Source organism: Xiphophorus couchianus, chromosome 2, assembly GCF_001444195.1.
Source record: "Xiphophorus couchianus chromosome 2, X_couchianus-1.0, whole genome shotgun sequence".
In the NCBI taxonomy this organism is placed as follows: Eukaryota; Metazoa; Chordata; class Actinopteri; order Cyprinodontiformes; family Poeciliidae; genus Xiphophorus; species Xiphophorus couchianus.
Window position 1 is genome coordinate 33,802,839 of NC_040229.1, and position 23,442 is coordinate 33,826,280.

At 37.3% G+C, this 23,442-nt stretch overlaps 1 protein-coding gene across 3 annotated transcripts in view; it reads right to left on the minus strand.

Annotated features, from left to right (window-relative positions):
- tdrd12 (tudor domain containing 12) overlaps positions 1-21,606 on the minus strand; it is a 41,453-nt gene extending 19,847 nt beyond the window's left edge. The window contains exons 1-23 of one of the 3 annotated variants that reach the window (XM_028029110.1): positions 21,197-21,606; positions 20,882-20,924; positions 19,617-19,781; positions 18,796-18,932; positions 18,570-18,689; positions 18,411-18,466; positions 18,235-18,320; positions 17,252-17,426; positions 12,429-12,493; positions 11,818-11,933; positions 11,379-11,444; positions 11,238-11,283; positions 8,874-8,945; positions 7,957-8,063; positions 6,545-6,613; positions 6,353-6,415; positions 5,751-5,808; positions 4,056-4,163; positions 2,859-3,044; positions 2,632-2,785; positions 2,403-2,530; positions 1,280-1,471; positions 444-572 (exon numbers count right to left, since the gene is read on the minus strand). In XM_028029110.1, coding sequence (XP_027884911.1) covers positions 444-572; positions 1,280-1,471; positions 2,403-2,530; positions 2,632-2,785; positions 2,859-3,044; positions 4,056-4,163; positions 5,751-5,808; positions 6,353-6,415; positions 6,545-6,613; positions 7,957-8,063; positions 8,874-8,945; positions 11,238-11,283; positions 11,379-11,444; positions 11,818-11,933; positions 12,429-12,493; positions 17,252-17,426; positions 18,235-18,320; positions 18,411-18,466; positions 18,570-18,689; positions 18,796-18,932; positions 19,617-19,781; positions 20,882-20,905 — 2,322 coding nt within the window. In that variant the 5' untranslated portion in view covers positions 20,906-20,924; positions 21,197-21,606. Of the gene's footprint in view, positions 1-443; positions 573-1,279; positions 1,472-2,402; positions 2,531-2,631; positions 2,786-2,858; positions 3,045-4,055; positions 4,164-5,747; positions 5,809-6,352; positions 6,416-6,544; positions 6,614-7,956; positions 8,064-8,873; positions 8,946-11,237; positions 11,284-11,378; positions 11,445-11,817; positions 11,934-12,428; positions 12,494-17,251; positions 17,427-18,234; positions 18,321-18,410; positions 18,467-18,569; positions 18,690-18,795; positions 18,933-19,616; positions 19,782-20,881; positions 21,002-21,196 lie in introns of those variants that run through there. The other 2 variants (XM_028029094.1, XM_028029101.1) reach the window with 2 other exon arrangements.
- Between the last annotated feature and the right edge of the window lie 1,836 nt (positions 21,607-23,442).

Here is a 23,442-nt window from a genome sequence, read left to right on the forward strand (position 1 = left end):
ATGTATTGATAAAACTACCTATTAAACTGTAAAGGACATTATAGCTTTCTATGCATTCAGTGAGTACTTCTAAAAATTAAATAACATAATATCCTTTCATACTGAAGTAGTAAAATAAATTAAGTAAATTATCTTGAAGTTCTTTAGTTCAAAGTTCAAATAGTTATTTGGTTACTGAAAGCGGTACAGCTTGGTACAACTACATCACAGTGCCATGGTCAGGCTTAGACATGTTAAAACGTGATCAACACTACATTTAACTACACTATACTATTATATTCAATCTGAATATAAAAAATGCCATAAAAATAATCAACCTGCTTTGCTGAATTAATCAATAAAAGACACATATAAAAGCAGAAACTGAAATAAAAAATAAACTAACAAAAAATTACTATAGTGCAACGTCAAACATCATCATGATGAGTTCAAATTTTTGTCACCTTAAACACATCTTCAACCTCCTCAGCAGAGTTTGCTACAATCAGTGTCTTTTGGCCAACTTCAGAACTGAAATCCAACACTCCCAGAAGTTCAGATATCTTGTTGCTCTCAACAGTCATCAGGATAACCTGTACAAACCAAAAGTCAGAAAAATTTACATTTTAGTGTACATATTTAGACTGTATATTTCATTCCAAACTGTATTTCTTCTTTTTCTTTTACTTGAAACAGAAACATGGTTCCTTGGGTTTAATGGATTTTTGTTGACCTTCAGAAGTTTCCTATATTTTGGTTCCACAATAATTCTGGTCCTAAAGGACCACTGCCTGCATATTTTAGATGTAACAAGACAGGTGTGCAGCAGAAGGAAACTCCTAAAATATGCAGGGCAGTGGACCTTACGGCAGACATTGAGAAACACTGGTACAGGTGGAAAATACCATATCTGACTTGGGGTATGCAAACCATGTTCCACCTCCCAAAGCCTCCACTTTGATTCCTTTGGCTTAAGCAATAGGGAAAGAAAAGTTAGATTAAAATGATTGATTTTTCTTACATGATTATTTCTGCTACTGAACTAAGCTCTTACTGACCCCCGCAAAGCGCTACTAATTAAAGAAGCATACAAGATTTTTGAGGAGTTGTGGACATTCAATTATTGTGTCACTGTAATCTCAAGTTCTTCAATAGCAGTAAAACATTCTCAATGCATGGTTTGCAAATTTATGGTAAGCCTTTGTAGGTTGCCTTAGCCTACAAAGGCAACCTACAAGTCCACAGTCCAGTTTAATACGGACTGTGTTAAACACCACAGTCCGTATTATATTTGACCAACCTGCTGGATGTTACCATAAAGTGCAGCCTCCTCAGGGACAGTTATAATGATGGAGGGATAGGGCATATGATTAGAGATTAGATCCTCCATGTGACTGGTCCATCTTTTGGCCACAGCAACCAGTTGCCGAGGACAGGATGCTTTCTCTTCACTGGAAGTCACCTTCTGAAAATGTTGTAGGATGGTTGCCATCTGGGACAGAAAAAGAAAAAAAAAAAGAGTATCAATACTTACACAGAAACAAAAATTAAAACACACAATCCCACTTCTTTAAGTACAATATTTCTTTGTTATCCGTTTCTGTCACACATGGTTAACAAAACAAATGGTTGCTTGACAATGATTCAAACTGACAGATTAGTTCGGAAAAGAATAAAGTTGATAGGTCCGTGGTTCACTGATGCACATGTGACTCCAACTACTAAACAACTAAGTGAGGGTGCCCACGACAGACTTGTAAAATGCCATTTACAGTCAGACCTCTTTGGGTTAGGAGCTAAATTACAATTGATTTAGCCTTTAGATCAGTGGCTGTCAAAGTGGCAGTCACCAGGTCGCAAGTTCACCCCAGAAAGTTGAATGCAATTTGAGAAAAAATTCAAAAATGAAAAAATGTAATCATTTTTTTTAAGTGCATTTATTTTTCAATCATAAAATCTAGTCTGTTTTTCAATCATGTCAGAATAAGTTAAAATAATTTCTTGCTTTGCCTCTCAAGCTAGCGCAGCAAATGCAAGAAGTTTCTTACAGGAAAAAGACAGAAGGAACTGTCCAGCAGTCAGGCTGTAGGACTCTACTGCAAAAAACCCAAAGAACTCATGGCTCACTAAAATCAGAAGATATGAGACAGCCTTTGTGCTAGATGAATGTAACAATTATTTAATAGCGAACAAAAGTGAGAAAAAAAAATTCTAAAAGTCAATATTTCTTTACATATTTTGTAGCATTGTCTGTGGGTTTGCAAAGGAGGGCAATTTTTCAAATAGGGCAATAATTTCAAAGAGTTTGAAATCCATGACCCAGACAATAGCATGCAGCAGCAGACAAACTCCTAAAAGTGTTAGTTTGCTGCCATTTTTTAAAGTTCATTGTAATGGCTCCTATTGATAACAAAAACAGTTACCTCATCAGGTGCAAAAGTGAAGAGCTGGTCAGCCTCATCTAATACTAGATGGTACAGTCGCAGGAAAAGAAAGCAGTGACAAGACAGCAAACGGACAAGAGTAAATGGCGTGGTCACCAACAGCAGGCCTGTTGTAAAGAGAATAAAACATTTAAACTTAGAAATAACTAAAATAAAATATAGTCAGGAACTGAATGGTTTGACAAAGCCTCGTTTCTGTTTTGCTCACAGTTTTTGGGGAATTTTACAGCCTTGGCTTCATCCTTGCCAATGCCCACCAAGACAATAATTGGGTGGAGGGTTTGAGAAACCTTGCTTTCCTCCAGTAGGTTGTATATAATCTGAGCCTTTTCCCAGCCCGGACACAGCAGCACTGCTATGGGCTGCATGCAAACACAATATTAGAAAGCATGCACAAATACAAGTGGCTTTGCATTTTACTAAATATTTACTCACCCCTGAACTGGAGAGGTGGGATAAGAGGAGGGAGTTCAAAAGAATGTGGGTGAGCAGAGGAATAAGGTAGCCAAGTGGCTGGTCAGCATTCTGGGAGATAACGAAAGTGTTGCAGCCACGAGCTACAGCTGGCCAACTGTAACGGTCAGCTGGAGAAAGAGTGCGATAGTTTTTCCGAAGCAAGACCTGCAAGACAAACCAGTTATATGGAATTTAGATCATTTAGAGGAAACGGATCTTAATGGTGGCGACAGTGGGAGAAGTTCATCCCACAATCAGTGGGTTACTGGCTCAATCGCTTCTTCCCCCGCCTCTGTTTCCTTGGGACAGACACCCACCTTGCCTGCCGAAGTACGGCAGCCTTGAAACCTGTCAGACTATTTACCTAATCTAGTAAACCGAGTTCTTTATTTGAAGCAGAATTGTAATTTGATGAAAAAGTGTTTAGAGTGATTTGATAAGCTGAAATTTTAATTTAGATACAACTTATAGAAAAAAAAAACAATTGAATGAAATTATCTTATGAAATAAAAGAAAATCTAAATTCTGAGTACAAATGCTAACATTGCTCAACAGCTCAAGAAAATCTCAAACTGAACATTTCACTTTGTTTAAACCATTTTACTTATGAATAAGTATTTCAAACTTGAACTTGGTGAAGGGAAGTTCTTTTTATTGTTGATCATTTCTCTCTGATGATCTATTTACTGCTTCCTGCAACACATGGAGAGAACATTCATTACAGAATGCAATGTGTTTTAATACTGTGGTGTTTGAGTGGTTCATTTACATCCAATTTGTTAACTTGTGAAAGCAGGTAAAGGACGCAACGAGGAATCGGCGTCTGACCAACTGATTCTGATTTTGACCAATACATATTTTTTTCTGTACTGCATATAACAAAAAAGTTTAGTTTGAAAATGTTGTGTCCAGGATTAGATTGGAAGAGAAAAAAAAATGTGGATCTGTGCGTCTCTGCACCTTACACATGAGCACGACTTACATTTTTTCAGAAAAGTAAAATCTAGATAAAGAAAAAAATACTGTCAATTTCTGGGGCACTACTGAAGTAGAACACTTCAAGCAGGTTAAAAACAGTCAATACTTCCATCTCTGAACACATACATTTTTTATATTAAAGTTTTTTGGAATTGATCTTTAATGCGAAACAGCCTAAGAACTTAAATCATTGTTTACCTGACGAAGAGAATCTGTGATGGGAGCATCTTCTAATGTGTTGCATGGTTCCATGGAATGGGTTGAATGCACTAGAATCCCCTCCACCCAGGGATCACCGGGTGAAACCTAACAAAGGTGAATGAGAAGAAATGGCCAGACTAGTCAGGAAAGAGAGAAAGATGAATGCAGCAATGTTCATGCGCAGTCTCACAACTTCCTCCTGGTTTGCTTAGAGGAGAGGAGAAATTTGTGCTAATATTTAGATCGAGCCTAAAAAGCCCAACCTGACCCGGACCGAGACCATAGACATTATGTCCGAGTCCGGTCCAACCAAACTGATTAACTTTAATTAGAGACTTGAGCCTGAAGTAAACCCAAAATATTATTTTAATTAAGATTTTACTTCTTTTGTTTTCAAATCACTATTTGAAAAAGCACCATATTTTCTCCCAGCTTTCGTTTAACATCTTCCAGCTCTATTTTTGTCTTTTATTCTAATGCAGGATAAGTTGGATGACTAAATGAAAGCATTTTATCTCCGCAGCTCGGGCAGAGCTGGGCGGAGCCGCGTGTAGTTGTGCAGTGCACTGTGCTCGTTACAGTCTAATTAACTCATTGCTTTCTTTGTTTAACAATGTAAACTGTCTACTCCATTTAAACAATATATTAACACAACATCTTTAGTTTTCTCTGTTCTCTATGTACTGTAGGATTGCTAACAAGCCACTTCAGCCAAAGTTTGGAATGCCCTTTTTAAACAGACGCACTCAATACTTTCATACCCATAACTCTTCAACGCGCTGTAAGCTCCCGGTCAGCAAGATGCATTTAGTTCAGTGTCCATGTCGGAGATAATATTCAGAAGGGATGTTTTTTTGTTTTTTTATGGTTGATTGTTTTAGTTACCTCCACAATACTTAAAGTTGCAAGTGTCTTGTGCGTCTACACCAAGTATAGTCAGGGGTGTATATTGCAATCTGTCAAAATGACGTACAGGCTACAGATTTTTCGGTCGATTTAAAAAAAACACCTTGTGAAATATGGAAAATATTCTGTTATTCTTTCCCTTTCTGTTCATCCAAAAACATCCAGGATGAAAACCTCTTCCAGAGCATTCTGATCTCAGACTGCAGCCAACGTTAATGTTTTTAGCAGGACAACAACCCAAAGCACCAGTGAAAGTACGGTCCTTCAAAACCACCATCACAATAAAACCTAACTTGCATACAAACATGCTTAACCAGTTACATTATGTCCAGCTGAGAATTAGAATGATTGTTTTTAGACATATCGAGGGGTGTACTCTGCCCCTGACCACAAGCCATCATGTAACCCTGACCAGGATACTGCAGGTGTGAAGGATAGAAAGATAATTTTTTTAAATTTAGGCATACATAAACTAGTGGTCTCAAATTCTAGTCCTCATTGGCCAGTGTCCTGCAACTTTTTGAGGTCTCTCTGCTTCAGTAAACAGCTTGACTGGATGCTACAGCTTGACTTTCATTCATATGTTTATGACAAAAGATACATTTAAAAGTTGCAGGACTCTGGTACTCGAGGACAGCAGTTTGAGACCACTGGCATAAACAGTACAATCAAACCCCAACATAAAACACAATCTTACTGAGGCCTTCAATAAGTTATCGCAATTTTAAGTGGAAGCCTTTGCAAAGAATTCTGTTTCAAATACGTAAAGTCAAGAAAACATACCACCTCATCTACAGCATCAGGATCAGAGTTGAAAGGCTCTGGGTTCAGCCACTCTAAAAGACTACAGTAGGCAGGGGGAAAAAAATCAGAAGTCATAATTTAAGTCACAGCATTGCAAAGCACCAATACACTGAAAGAAAAAGATAAAAGGATGAAACCTCAATGTGATTTACAAATATTGTCACAAAGGATTTCTATAGGCAGGGAATACGTTCCTGTCAGTGGAGATTCAATGAGTATTCACTTCAAAACATACATTTTCAATATTTTTAAAATAATATTTGATCTTTTTTATGCTCAATAGTGATTAAAACTAGAAGCAGCCTTGTTATAGAAGAATATAAAAAATACAGACTCTAAATTAGATAAGATACACTGGATAAACAAAAAAACCCCAAAAAACTTGGTTTTTACTGGTGATAGCACAACTGTATAAAATAACTCAGGTGACTGTGTTCACAACAAATTTTTGTAGTTGTTGATCTCCATTAGTGGCTCATTTAATAGCACAGTCTTTTTAGGGATGTGAATGTTTCTTTTCACTAGAAATTAAAATAATTGCGGCTAAGCAATAGTCTAATACTAGGAGAAGATCTTGGGCCCACCGTGAGCAGACTCTGTCCTCTTCACTCCTCCTCATTCCACACTCCACTGACGTACTTAAATCACTACAATGACAGATAAAATCAGTTAAAGGGAGCTTTTTATATGGTACCACATTGCAAACAATATGCGGTCACATTATTAATTAAACTACATAAATATTTTATTTATGTAGTTTTATAAAGCACATTCACCTTGCTTCCACATGCCCAGGTCTGTCAACTAGAATAGTTTGAGAAACATCTCCAGTTTTACTTTGCAGGCTGTTGAAAAATAAGTTCAAGTAAAATTAGTTGCCAGAAATTACTCTTCAAGGGAGTAATATCTCAAGTGGAACAAAACTGGGACTGAAAAATTAAGCATAAAATCTGCTGCAAATGTGCTTTGTCACATTTGTGTGTTTTGTGCGCTTTGTGTGTTCAGATCTCTATGACAGCATAAGTACTGCCAGAGAAATGAGGCAGCATAAAGGTGGGATTGTAGTAGGGTGTGGGGTGGAGAAAACACCCCTTTGATGGATTTAATTTACTACTGAATTTGTGTAGTGATAATCGATGGGGCAAATCAAACACAGTATAGTATGCACAGTAGCATGGGTGCATAGGGACCTGAAATACATGAGTGATTTCTTCAAGTTCAATCAGGAGTTCAAAACTAGTCATTGCTGGCTCTTGCTGCGACTAAATAAAAATTACTGTCTCTTGTGTTACTTTTTAACTGAAAGGCATAAATATAAGGAGGATCAATCTTGCCTTAATTAAGGGCAGATACAGAGATAGTTTGATAAATGAAATGTTCACACAATATATAGTTTAGCAAATAAATGTGACTGGTCATGGCAAAAGTGTGAAGTCTTCTCAGGGGTGTTTTGAGTTATTTACAGATTGTGAAAGTGTGGATTGTGAGCTTTCCAATGATGTCAAACACATGGAAATCAATACAGAAATGAACAAAATATGGCCATTTGAATGTTGGCACTCAGAAAACAAGACTTCAGACAAATGAGTTCTGAAAGTTTCTCCCCAAACCTGCTGAGCAACCTGGCGTTGTTAGCAAAGACTGTTCATTTACATTACCACCCTGAAGCTAACGGTGGGACTTATGGCCGAATCTTCAGGATCCATTAACTTTAAAAGTTCCTAAAAAGATCAGTTTCTGAACATGTACATTTTTCTAAGAACAAGTCTATTTATCTCTAATCTTTTGAAATAAAAACAAAAGTTGAATCATCTCCATTAAGTAACAGTAAAATTTGTTCAAAGTACAATAATTGATAAATATCAATTACCTATGTTATTCTTTACTGTAAGTGTTATGTGCATTAATATCTTTTTAGGATTATTTGTAATTTAGAAGCATGATACAAGAAAAATGAACTTGAGCTGCTTTGGCAGAAAGAAAGACTGCAACAAATATGCAGAAAATATTTTCAAAAATTACCCAACCATTTCTATCAATTGTGTTTATCTATTGTATTATTAAATAACCTTCAATTAAGTAAAAATAACAGCTACTGACGTGTGCAGAGCGTTATAAGTAAGCTAGGCTGTAAAAAAAAAACAAAGAACAGCTCTCACTAACTGATAAGAACAGTAATAATGGCTACTTGGTCTCTGAGAACATGCTGGCAGCATCCTGCTCTTGTTCAGTGCCAGCTTCAGACAGTTCAGTCATCTCAGGTTGACAGTTGTTTAGGTCATCATTCTGCCCCACCTGCAAGATAGACAAACCAACCAAACCTAACTCTTCTAACAGCATGAACTTTGAGTAAATATGATTCAACATATTAATGTGTGAAATTTTAAACTGCACTTCCAAAGACAAACTCTCAGAGCTGCCAAAACTAAGAAGGATAAAAAAATTTAAAAAATCTATCCTAGTGGTATGGTGTTCTTGAGTCAGTACCTGGGTCAACTTCAATGAGGTTTGCATTAGTAAATCTAAGTTTGAACATGCAGGATGCTGGTGCAAAAAGATAATTGCTGGTTTTACTACATTCAGTGCCAGTTTTAAATTTATTGGGGGAAAATGCTTAAAGGGGCATTATTATTTAAAATTGACTTTTTGGAGCTTTGCATGTCATGTTATTCCCTCATCAAAAATATATCTGCAGTGTTCCCTTGATTCTTTCATGCATGTTTGAGAAATCTTTTAATCACCCATGGCAACCATTCTGCTGTGCAAAATGCCTGGTTGGATCTAGCTCCACTTTGAAGCTGCTTCCTCCTTGGAGCTGCAGTGTCCAAGCTACTGAGCTTCTGCCTCACAGAGCAGCCCTCGCCTCTGACTCCCAACCTCTGTTCCTTCAGACTCACTAGCAGCAAATAGTAAACATCTGGTGGAAGTGTTCAAAAATAAATAAAAATGTCTAAATGCAAACTACACATGGCCTTCTGCCTGTGCTACCTATAATACAGAGAAGAAATATATGAGTGTGAAAGAGTACTTCTGAAATATCTGTAAAAACTCTTTTTTTAATCAGGACAGATATCTTTTTCTCAGTAAGTTATAATCTCCCCTTACCCGAGAAGAACCTGCGTCATCATCTCTGCAGCTGGCCTCTGGTCTGACGTCTCCTTCCTGGCTTTGCTCTTTCTATTGAGGCAACAAAGATTTATTTTAAATATGTGGGAAGAACAGCAATCCCAACTTCGGCACTGAAATTAAAGATGGTTTATTCCTGGCATTAACTAACTAGCAAAGGATATTAGGCAACAACAACATTACTCTTCTTGTTAGTCTTAACATAATATACTAGGATAGAATTACTACTGACCATTTAGCTAACATTATCGGCCTGCAAAGGCCTTACTCAACTTACAGAATTTGTTGGGGGGAAAAACTGAGAAGGTTTTTTTTTGCCTTTTGCTGGCTCTGGCAGGTTGTTGAACAGGACACACACCATGTTCAGCATTCACATCTGGATCTGTACAAATCTGTATGTCCACTAACCACATCAAAACTTAAGTTTTCTCTTGATGCTCGCTGTTTACAATTGCTTTGCTCACTGTTTTGTCTTTGCAAATCAGAATTTCCAACTGGGACTTAGGATATAAACAATGTTGAAATACTTCACAGTTTTAAAATTAGACTTTTGAAAGAACTTTCTGTTTTGGTTAAATCTTTTAATCCATTTTTATTAAATTCATACTTAGTCATATGAAAAAGTTTGGGCACCCCTATTAATCTTCATTATTTTTATTTCTAAATATTTGGGTGTTTGCAACAGCTACTTCAGTTTGATATATCGAATAACTGATGGACACAGTAATATTTCAGTACCGAATTGAGGTTTATTGTACTAACAGAAAATGTGCAGTACGCATTAAAACAGAATTTGACAGGTGCAAAAAATTGGGTACCCTTATCATTTTATTGATTTGAAAACTCCTAACTACTTTTCACTGACTTACTGAAACATAAAATTGGTTTGGTAACTTCATTAAGCTTTGAACTTCATAGACAAGTGTATCTAATCATGAGAAAAGGTATTTAAGGTGACCAGTTGCAAGTTGTTCTCCTATTTGAATCTCCTCTGAAGACTGGCATCACGGGCACCTCAAAACAACTCTCAAATGATCTGAAAACAAAGATTGTTCAACATAGTTGTTCAGGAGAAGGATGCAAAAAGTTGTCTCAGAGATTTAAACTGTCAGTTTCCACTGTGAGGAACATAGTAAGGAAATGGAAGACCACAGGGACAGTTCTTGAAGTGGCAGGCCAAGACAAATATCAGAGGCAGAGAAGAAGAATGGTGAGAACAGTCAAGGACAACCCACAGACCACCTCCAAAGACCTGCAGCATCATCTTGCTGCAGATGGTGTCACTGTGCATTGTTCAACAATTCAGCGCACTTTGCATGAGGAGAAGCTGTATGGGAAAGTGATGCGACAGAAGCCTTTTCTGCAAGCACGCTACAAACAGAGTCGCTTGAGGTAAGCAAAAGCACATTTGGGCAAGCCAGCTTCATTTTGGAATAAGGTCCTGTGGCCTGATGAAACAAAACTTTGGTCATAAAAAAGGCGTTGTGCATGGCAGCAAAAAAAAACAAACAGCGTTCCAAGAAAAACACTTGCTACTTGGTGGAGGTTAAATCATGCTTTGGGGCTGCGTGGCCAATGCCGGAACTGGGAATCTTGTTAAAGTTGAGGGTTGCATGGATTCCATTCAATATCAGCAGATTCTTGAAAATAATGTTCAAGAACCAGTTACGAAGTTGAAGTTACGCCGGGGATGGATATTTCAGCAAGACAATGATCCAAAACACCGCTCCAAATCTACTCAAGCATTCATGCAGAGGAACAATTTCAATGTTCTGGAATGGCCATCTCAGCCCCCAGACCTGAATATCATTGAACATCTGTGGGATGATTTGAAGCAGGCTTGTCCATGCTCGGCGACCATCAAACTTAACTGAACTGGAATTGTTTTGCAAAGAAGAATGGTCAAAAATACCTTCATCCAGGATCCAGAAACTCATTAAAAGCTACAGGAAGTGACTATAGGCTGTTTTTTGCAAAAGGAGGATCTACTAAATATTAATGTCACTTTTTTGCTGAGGTGCCCATATTTTTGCACCTCTCAAATTTTGTGTTAATGCGTACTGCACATTTTCTTTTAGTCCAATAAGCCTCATTTCAATACTGAAATATTACTGTGTCCATAAATTATTGGTTGTATCAAACTGAAATAGTTGTTGCAAACATACAAATATTTAGAGATAAAAATAATTAAGATTAATAGGGGTGCCCAAACTTTTTCATATAACTGTAATTATCCAGATATCTTTTAATTACAACTGTAGAATGCCTCAAGGAAAGTTAACATCTTGATCAATTCCTAAAATTAAATATAAATAATAATTGAGATTTTTTAAGTAATCTCACGTCTTCCAGTTGATTGCCTCTGCCAGGATTTAGAAACTTCAAGAACCTGCACAAGAGAAAGGTTCTTACCAACAAGTCAGGAAAGAATCTGCTGTCATGTTCAGCAAATGACATATGCATGTGTAAAATGCCCAACCTCACCTGAACAGACCAAGGCTTTTGGTTAGCGCTGAAGCAAGAGAGAAGTCTGTTTCCTCCGAGGAGTCACTGAAAAGCGAGGTCAGTTTATGTCGTTATTTTTTAACTCATAGAATTTTAAGTTTTTTAAGTTCTAATTCTTCTGTTACAAAATTATGTTGTCAACAGATTCAATAACTAAGATAATACAAAGCTGGTGGAACAGCTTAGAAAAACTATCATCAAATAAACATCCAGATCCACAACAACGAAGACACACACAACCACATTAAAACACGAGAAAAGGAGCATCAGTCGTCAGTGAGTCAAACAGGGAAAGTGGTCTCCTTCTCACCATCCATATTAACTCAGTTCTTCCAACACACATTTCAGTGTACCAGATGAATCCCAACTCTCTTTATCAGAAATATTAGTTCAACTTTAACTTGCACAAATTACTTACCTCTCTGCCCCTGAAGCTTTTGGGCCATGCTTGGTTTGGCTGTTAAAAAACATTGGTTCTTTAGTATCCTCTGATCTGCTGCCTTCCTCACAAGTAACCAGCTCAGGGACTTGACTCTAAGCAGATTAAAACATTTGAAATCAGCAGCTGACTGACTGCTAAATAGCAGTCAGACAGGAAGTTCAGATGACCACAATTCTTTACTTAAAGTCAGTCACTAAATCAAACAGGATGGGGAGCTCCTCTTTTTCTTAAACTGGAAAACAAATATAAGGTCAACTTAGTGATTTGTTTTAAAGTGTCTTTGGGAAAAAACATGTTTCACAAAACATGTATTGTTTTGTTTTCCACTCCTTGAGGGCTTGCATAGGGTATGTGCTGGAAATGGTGCTTTGGATGGGGCTGAGTGGTTGAGGTGTTTAGATCTCAACCACCCACACCCAATATTTCCGCTAGCTTTACATTATCTGTGATGTACTGTATGTACTACTGCAAGTAATGTGTGATGAGACCGTTCACAAGATGAACATTTCTTTAAAATAAGATATAATAGTAGGCATCACTTGGTAGGAGTTGCTACTTCAAAGCAGAAAGTGCACAGAGCTGCAAACCTGAGGTAGAGAGGGAGTTGTCAGCCAGTCCCCTGCTTCTGAAGTACCAGGACTCTCTGATGACCCTGAGGGTAAGAACAGATCAGTGTGAGTGACATTTACTGGAATACTAAACTATTTTACTTAATTATCTTTAAAACAGATATTTTAAAGCTGTCTCTCTAAATTCTCCCTAGGTGTGAGTGTGCATGGTTGTGTGTCCTGTCTGTTTCTGTGTTGCCCTGAGACAGACTAGCAACCTGTCCAGGGTGTACCCCACCTCTCGCCCGGAACGTTAGCTGGAGGTAGGCACCAGCACCTCCCAAACCCACTAGGGACAAGGGTGTAAGAAAATGGATGGACTTTAAAGCTGCAGTAGATATCTTATGTAAAAATATGTTTTTTAAATATTTGTTAACTGTCACTATGTACTCCCAGTATAATATAATAAAAATCAAGCTCCTTTGCTTCCTCTCTGTGGCCCTACTGCCATCTGCAGAAATAATAATAATAATAATAATAATACATTTTATTTCAAAGGCGCCTTTCTGGCACTCAAGGACACCGTACAAAGAGCAAAAGTAACAGAAACAATAAAATGTAGCAATTAAAAATAGATAAAATAAATACACAACAATGTATCTATATAGAATCTATATATAAATCTATATAAAAATCAAGCAAACCAATTGTGTCATATTGAAAAGGCAGATCTAAAAAGGTGTGTTTTAAGTTCGGTTTTAAATTTAGGGAATGACTTTATGTTTCTAAGGTGAGGTGGTAATGAGTTCCAGAGTTGGGGAGCAGAGCGACTGAAAGCTCTGCTCCCCATGGTAGTAAGAGGGGACAGACAAATGGATGGAGGAGGATGATCTGAGGGAACGAGAGGGAGTTGCAATATGAATAAGATTGGAAAGATATAGTGGGGAAATATTGTAAAGAGCCTTAAAAGTATACAGAAGAATTTTGTATTCTATGCGGAACTTGATAGGCAGCCAATGAAGTCTTTGCAAGATAGGAGTGATGTGGTGCATGGATGGGGTTTTAGTAATGATACGGGCAGCTGAGTTCTGGACCAGTTGAAGCTTATGAAGAGATTTCTGGGTGAGACCAAACAGAAGGGAATTGCAATAGTCCAGGCGTGATGTCACAAGACAGTGAACAAGAATGGCTGCGGAATGGGAAGTAAGGCGAGGGGCGAAGACGGTTGATGTTGCATAGATGAAAATAAGCTGAGCGGGTAATATTGTTAATATGAGACTGGAAAGAAAGGGTGCTGTCAAGAAATACACTGCTTCGGCTCAGAAACAACCAATCACAGCCAGGAAGAAGGTTTTAGCACATTCAGTTATACTCATGTATGTGCTGCTCACACCCTTTCCTGCACAGTAAGCAAGCTCAAGATTGGTGGTTTACTACAGTTGTGCCACAGGCAGAGAAACAACCTAAAGTTACAGGAATACTGTTCATCCACCGTCATCGATGGCCATGCTAACTAGTCTGTGCATTCACAACCGGCTGCACTGTGGAGGAGCTGTAGTGCAGCAGACAGCACTCAATTTATTCACTCAATTTAACAAAGCATATTCTATTATGAAAAGGGAGCAGGAAGGAGAAAATAAACGATAAATCAATTAATCGTACGATAAATTAAAACTATCGGCGTCATTTTAATTATCGACTTTATCGTCTCTTCCGGCCTTTTCCTCTTTCTGCTAATGACACTGAATGAAAAAAGGCTCAACTCCGGTGCTCTCCACTGAACCTCCCTTCCTCATATCCTTAGTGTAATGCCCAGCGCACACGACACGATCTTAGAGTTGTCGGCCGATTGTCGGCCCATTTTCAAAACCTGAGAGACCACATGTTAGCTGACAGAAATCCTAGGTATAACCGTTCGATCGGGTTTGATCGTGCCGTGTGGTGTCCAACAATGGGCACAAAATAATGGCTATAAGTCCAGTTAACTGATTTTAAAACAAGGCATTAATCAATGCTTTACTACAATCTACCTGCAATGCATGTGGCTAGTGTCAGCGTAAAGTCCTGACCGAATGAAAATTATTATAACCTATTTATGTCACGTTAACGAAGAACAGCTGAAAAGTTACCGGGTTTATCAACTGCGATAGCAATTTCGCTCCAACTCCTCCCCTTGTCATTTCTATATTCTTTGCACAAAATGTTGAATAAATATTAATGTTGTTTCCACATATCATCTCCAATGTCTGCTGGACTTCAGGTTGCACAGGGTCAGCTGTTAGGGATTCCCCTCTGTAATTTCCCCTCAGAAAGCAGGGAGGAGAATCCACGCTTTCTGATTGGCTACCTATCACATTCAACAGGCTGCATTAACTCTCCCTGTCGGGGAAAACCCCTGATTTAGATCGGAGCTGCCACTAGATCTACCGTAACACACCACACACTACAGGATGATCGGTTATGAAATCGCAAGCGACAATCTCAGAACGCCCAACGTTCTAAGATTGTCATAAGGGGAAAATCGGGGCAAAAAAACTCAGCAAAATTTGTTATTGTGACAGGCCTAGAAACCTTCCCTTTTCTCAATAATTATTCTTTCTTTCATGGCCCCGCACTGTACCTTTTAGTTGTGCAGCAGTAGCATTGATGATATGGTTGTATGCTTCCCAGACATTAGACGTCTTATAACACTGGCTTACACAAAAATATTTTTTGGAAGTTGTCTGTTTTTTCAACTGAATTAGGATTATTTTGCATTGCTGAATTCAAAAATGACATCCATTTTTCTCAATCAGGATTTTATTCCAATTGGTTTTAGAGAAATTCGATCTTCTGACTAAATTGAGGACATTTCTGTGACATTATCAGTTAATTTCCGTTAATATTTCTCATCCAAAAATGTTTTAGGAGACAAAAAAGGTTTTCTAACAGAGTGTATTAATTAAATGTTACAAACTTGGATTTCTGTAAATTGAATAATAAACACTACTAATGGTAAGTACATGTGAATTGAACATTACTTCATTGTGTAAAATTTTCTGTCTCTTTTCTGTCCTGATGGAATCTCTCCTCCTGCTCATCACTTTTTAATCCAGATTCTCAGAAAACCGATCCAGATGTGAGAGCAAGTCATGCATTTGATGCTCATGTTGCATCCATAGTTGACCTGATTGAGCAAAACCAGTATGATTTTTGGATTCAGCTCATCAAAAATGACCCTAAAACAGTTGAAAAACCCCAGACAATGTTTTGGCTGTTGACCAGTGGAATCACCCCAGTGGACTTTTCATCAAATGATTCGCCAAATCAGCTGAAAAGGTAAACTGATACCACCAGATATCAGGTTCTGCTGATATTACTCAGCAGAACATAACAACAAACATAACATCTTTTCTGTGAAATTGTAGACTTTCAATATCCTCTAAAATTGCACCATATCCTGCTGATATCACTTTCAATTCTAGTTTTTCTAAACTATTAAAATAAGTTTAGAAAAACCTAAATAGGTTCCACTTGTCTAGACTAGCTATTACCCCTTATCAATTCTATGAGTCATTTTCATATTTTTCTAGTAAGCTTACTCTGACATGAAATCTTCATACCAGTAAAAGAGATGAAAGAAGAGGCCAACTTGCACATACTTGGTTTCCTCAAAAACCCAGGGTTCCAGGATGTAACCAAGTACTGAGTGCATAGAAATTAACATGCTTTCCAAAAGCTTGACAATACTGTTTAAAATATGTTTTTTATTGTCCTTATGTTATATTATAATTTTCTGAGACACTATATATTGTGTTTTCATTACATGTAAGCCAGAAATAGTCATAATTCAAGAAATAAAGACTTCAATATTTCAATCTGTGTAATTAATGTATATAACATAAATTTCATTTTCTGAAACCAGTGACAAAAATATTTAACTTTTTCACATTTTTCTAGTATTCTGAGCTGTCCTCATAGATGGAAAAACTATCTAATCTTCTGTCAGGTGGCGGCTCTACAACAACTTGGTGACTATTGTTGACTACAAACATGCGGGCATGACCAGGGTGGGTCTATCACTCAAGCCCCTCTCATGGCAGAGCAAGAGGGGACAGTGGTAGATTTTTAGACCTTTGCTGAGATCAATAAGATCGGTGGATAAGATCGGGTTCACATATCAGTATCGACTAACCACAGTATCGACTAATCCCAAAATTAAGGAAATTTGGGCCAATTTATTGGTATACCCCTATTTCTACATAAATACTATTTAGCCAGCAAATAAGGTAAAACAAAAGACTGTAAAAAAGTATGAAAGACCATTAAAATTCTGCCACTGAGTTTTTTAACTCATTTAAACTGAGAAAACTGTCATCACACTGAACACATGTCGAGAGAGCAGGACCCTGATGAGAATAGCAATGTGCACTGAAAATGCTAGAAGAAATGGATCTATAACTTGCATAATTGGCAAAGAAAAATTTTTAGCTAACCCAAAAATCCTGTTGCACCAGACAGAGGAGTTTCAACAGTGTGGCTTTAGACAAATGAACAGGCCAGTTGTCTTCATCTCAACCATATGGACTTATTTTTAAAAAAATGAGATTCCCAAGCAGGTGCTGACATCACACTGTATTAAGATGATGTTTATGGTGTATTTAAATCATGTTTAAACTGCGATAGTCGATTAGAAATTGTATTGCATTTTGTCTCCTTAAATGTAACAGAATAAACAGTGGAGTCATTTTTAAATTCAGAATTAGTGTCATCTTTTTGATTAGCCTATCTTTTAGTAAATGGGAAGCCTCTGAGAATTATTAATAATTCTGGTCTGTGCTGGCATGTGTTAACTTACAGAACTGGGAATAGAAGGGTCATACCTCCATGTTCACTGGGCGAATGCAGGTTTTCCTCCATCTGCTTGTCAGAGCATTTTAAAGCAGTCTGAGTTAGGATGCTGGGGGACAACACGAGAGGAAATCTGTCACAGGCGTCCAGGCCACTGCTGCTGTAACATGCAAACCTATTGGCTACCAGGTCATCATTCACACAGATCTGTAAAAGAAATAAATATTATAAACTTCTTACCCCCAAGACAGGCTTATAATGAATATTAAAAACAACAACTACAAGGTGGATATGAAATGAAAAATACTAAGGCCAGGACTTTAACGTGTTAATTTTTATTAATTGTTTACATAGATTTTAAAGTGTTACAAAAGTTAACGCATTTAATCAACTATTTTTTACAAACCAGTTCCAGTCAGAATTTTGTATTCATGAATTTTTGGTACACCCATAAATCTGACACACAAGTGACGGTCTCCAAAACAGCAATAGATGACAAAGTCAGTTCTCTTGGTCCACTGAGGATTCATTTTTGCTTCAAAAGAACAATTTGACAGGACTCTGGAAAAGACTGTTCACTTGGCTTGTGTTCAAGTTGTGCAAAAAGGAGTTGGCCCATCAGCGAAGCTACTCAAGCCTAAAATAGCATCTAAATGCACAACATGTTGCAGCAGCACAGACGTCCCCAACGCTAACGTCAGCGTTAACAGTCACATTTCTAAAGAAGATCTGTGACTGATCAGGGCTTCCGGAAATACTTGAAAGCCAAATAGGTATAACAGCACTTCACACATGGTCGAATAACCTAATAGATTGAAAACAATTAAATGTCTTTGTTGTTAAACTTATACATTTATTATTCAAAAATTAAGGAGCGAGTTTTTGAATTGAGAATGTAGCTTATTTTGTTGATATGTAGTTTTCAATCAAAATGCATTGTGATTCATTACAGATGTTGCAATTAACACGTCCCACCACCAAAAAACAAAATACATGTACTTATGACAAAGTTCACCTTGATGTTGCTGATGGTAAGATAGAGCTCAATGGAGGTAGAGTCCGACTCCAACTGATGCCACACAGCTTCTGTTTGGGTGGATGCTATGAGGAAAAATCAAACAATTGACAAAAATATTTTAGTACAAATATTAACATCTTATTATAATCATACTAAATATTAATTATTTTAACCTCGAAGCAAGTTGTGCAGGTAAAGTGTAGCCGAAAAGTCCCACTGTCTAGTAGGTCTGCAGGAAATAGCAATAGTAATTGTAATATAGGTTAAGTAAAACGGTCAACAATGAAGTGTCAAAAGTTTAAGTATTAAATGAAAACAACTCATTTTCTCACTCAAGTTCTACTTTTTCTTCTAGTACAGATACTCGAAGGGTTATTGGTTGGATTCGTGCCAGGTGGAACCTCCTCACCCAGAAAGGAAGCTGAAGGAACTTCTGTAACGACACTCGTATCCTTGGTAGGAGACAAGAAACAAAAAAATACAATTTAACTATCAGCACAGCCCTTACACATCTGAGATTGCAACTTGAGCTGGGAACCAGAGCTATATTTGACTTACTTGTCTAAGGAGACCACAATCATTTCTCCATGGTCAACCAGGAAGCAGAAAGCTCGACAGCATGTGGGGTCGGTGATGACGGACCGCACCACGGCACGACACCATGACTTCTTCACAGCCCAGTATACCACATACACCTGAGAGGTGTAAAACAGCAACACAAAATCACTACGAGTCATAGTTGAGCTGTTATGCAAGACTAAAACTTTGTTATATTGGAAAATCATAAAAACACCAAGACAAATAACTTCTTTACTGACAGTCCGTGTGGATTCACGTCAAACAATGCAACATCAAGAATTCTATTGTTAATTATTAGCCAAGCAAGTCTTTTTGATCTGCAAATTAATTACTTAAAAAACTATACAATGTGATTTTCTGGAATTTTGTTTTAGATTTGATCACTCACAGTTGAAGAGTATCTATGATATAAATTCAAGACTTCTAAAAGTGAGAAGGTCTGCAAAATCGGCAGTGTATTTCCCCACTTTAGTGATATTGATACTTAATACTGTTATTCTGCTAAAATTATATACTAACACAGTCCTGGTCTGACCCTTTGCATGAACATGCTTACAATATCACATTGCATGCACATTTTATTGTGATTATAGAGTTTTTGAGTGTTTTTAGATTGTTTTTAAGGTGTTGAAGAGTCAAAAAGATTTAAAAAGGTTTATATGAGAGATCATATCAGCAGAAATTTCTAATCTTGAATTTTAACAGAAAACATGTTTAGCTGGAAGAATTTACGATCAAAAATACCCAAGTCATAGCCAGCTCTAAATGTATCTGACAACAAACTGTTAGGGTTTCAATACCTGTCCTTCCTCTAATGAAGTGGGTTTCAGTTGATTTAGATCTTGAGTTGCATCTTGGTAGAAAAGGTTCATCTGAGCCTGGAGAGTAGTGTAATGTTCTGTGGTCTCCACACTGCCATCGGCACCGCAAACAACCCGACCCCAGAGGCATGATGGATTCTCAACCTTAGAAGTCAGAAGAAACGAACACACAAATCATCTTTCAAACTCATACTTAGATACTTTAAATGACCACAAGCTCTGTTAAATTGATAAATGCTAGAAGAGAAGTGGTTCTATGTTGATGGAACAGTATATTAGGCAGAGAAATTAATCAATACAGTTAATTTAAATTCTATTTATTTACATACTGCCAAATACCAACGAATATCTCTACACACTTTACAAAAAAAAGTCTAAGGGGAGAAGAACTACAGCTGAAACCAGATGTTTAAACACGCCAAAAGGAGGAGACATTTTTCAATGTCTCAAGTTAAATCAGAACAACAACAAAAATAATAAATAAAATTTTTCTTGTTCTATGTGTTCTATTTCCAAAATTATTTCGATGTGCTAGATGCCACAATAATGAAAGATTGTGTCAAATTTATTTGTTAATGTCTTTGATACAGAATGCTTACCATCTTTTTAAACAATAAGGGAAAGCTCAGATGATGAGGGTGTGGCTTTGAAAACTTCTGATAGGCTAACACATTGGAGTTAATTGGAGGCACATTTGTGGATGCATTTGTGGAGGCCTCAGCTGGAACACACTGCTTTCTGACACAGGACATCAGAAAAAAAATCAGGCAGAGAACAGTAAGCTCCAGCCTTCAAAGCTGATCAAATCTATGCCCGTTCTGTTGGGAGGAATGGGCCAGAATTCCATCAAGCTATTGTGAGAAGTTTGAGGAAGGAAACCCAAAACCTCTGACCCAAGCCATATACAGTACTGTAGTTCAAAGGCAATGTTACCATACTCAGGAAATTTATGTAAACAAATATAGTGGGCCACTGCTAATGTCGGTTTTATACCAAAGAAGCTCAAAAGTCTTGAGTCTTCACAAATCATAAAATGGATTTTCTGCAATTTGCCATAAATGTAGACTACTTCTGTGGTATTTGAATGCTTTTTATAAATGTAGCCTCGTCCTTTAAAAAATGTAAAACTTCCCTCTTCTGAGATACACAAGTAAAGGGTTAAAATAAAAAAGAAAATCAAGCGCCAAAAACGGCAGCTGCGTTATCTGACGCATACTTCAGTACCGTGACGGAATGCTTCTTACCTTCAAAATGAATATTTCCAACATTTTGTGAATGAACCGGAAGCTGAGAAACAAGAAAATATAAACCGCAAGTGTTAAAGAGTTTATCTGGGACGGAAGAAAAGCCACACTCTAACCGTGCCTAACTTGTCAGCTAGCTTTACTTGCTAGCTAAACTAGCTGACTTTAAGCAAATGGGGTTTCTCTAATTTACAATAAAATAAAGTTCATACATCCTTAACACGCCAACTAATGTCCTTGTAAAGCACATTTTAAAATCACCTTCTCTGTTGTTCGTCGGGTTATGTACAACATACTCAATGCAACAAAGCATACCTTTCTCAGAGGTTCACCAATTACCGCTGACTAATTCAAAGAAAGGTGGCAGCTATTCTCACACTGCCCGCTAGAGGTAGTGGTATTTTTTTTCCAAATTGAATTATATCAGCTATATCTTTACATGGTAGCTTGAGAAGTGAGGGTAAGCAATGTTAAAATTCGGTGGGTATTTGTCAGATTTCCGCGCCACTAGATTTCAGAAGTTAGAACTTTAAAACAGATGTTACGTTTCCCAATCAGATACTGGTCCTGTCCGAATAGTCGCACTTGAACCCTTGTTCCGCCTTTGGCCGTTTCTCAATATGCCTACTTATCTGTTCTAGGGTACTTGTGAAATGTCATCGACAGTGGCCAAAGTACTGTTCCATTTCTAAGTACGCATCTAGGCAAGAACGCTCAACGTACCCGGATGTATTCTTGCTCCGCCCATTTTATCGAGGATGCATACTTGCAAGTACACCTCAAGTCAAGTACACGAACAGCGGGTTTTCAGAACCCGGAAGGCGTCGAGGGTGCAGCAGGCGTTTTCGAGCAGCGAGAGTTTTTGAAACAACTTTACAAAGGGTTTTGTTATTTTGGCGGTTGGCATAAACTGGAGTGTGACTGGATTGGGATGACCACAAAGGTAGATGGGGGTGGTGATGAAGATGATATGGATTTTGATGAATGGACTACGGTAGGTAGAGGAAGGGGTAGAGGGAAGGAAAAAGTTTCGAAAGATGATAGAGAGATTGGTAACCTAAATAGTAAGAGAAGTTTAGAAGAATATAGTTCAGATGAAGAAAACAGAGTGGTTAGGAGGAAAATGGTAAATGAGGAGTTTAAGGTAATACTTAAATTCAGGAAGGAAGATATGAACATAAACCTCAGTCCGATAGCAGTGTCTAGAGAAATAAAAAAGAAAATAGGGGAGGTTGAGTTTGTAAAAATCTTGCGAGATGGTAATATGTTGATAAAATGTAAGTCTGAAGAACAAAAGAATAAAAGCATGCAGATTGATAACATTTGTAAAAAGGTTGTGAGTGAAAAGAAAATTGTTGGAGAAAACAGAGTATCACGTGGTGTAATCACAGGTATTCCGCTTGAGGAAGATTTAGAAAAACTTAAAAGAAATATACATGGTGGTGAAGTGCGGAGATTGAAAAGATTGTTAAAATCTGTGGATGGGGAGAAAATAGAAAGTTTTTCAATACTTCTGGAGTTTCAAGGTGATGTTCTTCCTGATAAAGTGAAAATTGGGTTCTTGAGTTTTCCTGTTAGACCTTATATTCCTCCTCCCTTGCGCTGTTACAAATGTCAAAGGTATGGTCACATTGCATCAGTGTGTAAAGGGAAGCAAAGATGTGCTAAATGTGGTGAAGATCATCGATATGATGAATGTGGAGCAGATGTACAGTTGAAATGTTGTAACTGTGGTGGTCAGCATAATGTAGCATATGGAGGGTGTGAAGCAAGGAAAAAGGCAGCAGAAATTCAACAGCTGAAAGTAGTTAAAAACATTTCTTATGCAGAGGCAGAAAAAAGTGTTCAAGAAGAAAGAATAGTTCAGAAAAATCAGCAAGTGTCTTCTAGTCCAAATCGTGGACCAAGTCAAAAAACAATGTCAGGAATGGAAATTACAATGGATAAATTAATTTTATTCATGGCTTATGTTATTAATTGTACTGATCAAGTGAAACAGAAAACTGAAAAAATCAAGATTATAGTGAAAGGTGCAGAAAAATTTCTAGCTGTGAAGGATTTATCTTGGGAGTTGATAAATAAAAGGCTTGAAATAGATGGGAAGCAAGGTGGAGGAAGAATTTAATGCTTATTTTACAATGGAATGCAAGAAGTTTGTTAGCAAATGGACAAGAATTTAAAGGATATTTAAACTATTTGAAAAATAAACCAGATATTATTTGTATTCAAGAAACATGGCTTAAACCAGAGTTAGATTTTGTCATAAGAGGGTATAATAGTATTAGAAGAGATAGGGAACAAGAAAGTGGAGGAGGATGTGTAATATTTATAAAACAAGGAATACAGTTTAGATTTTTAGGAAAAGGAGCTTCACTAGAATGGTTATCTGTGGAAATTTGGATTAATAAAGAAAGTATTAATATATTAAATTTTTATAATCCGTGTAAAAAATTGGATTTAGATGAAATGGAGGAAATGTTTAAAAATATAGGAAGAAAGTTCATTTGTTGTGGAGATTTCAATGCTTATAGTACTTTGTGGGGTAATAGGAATGATGCAAA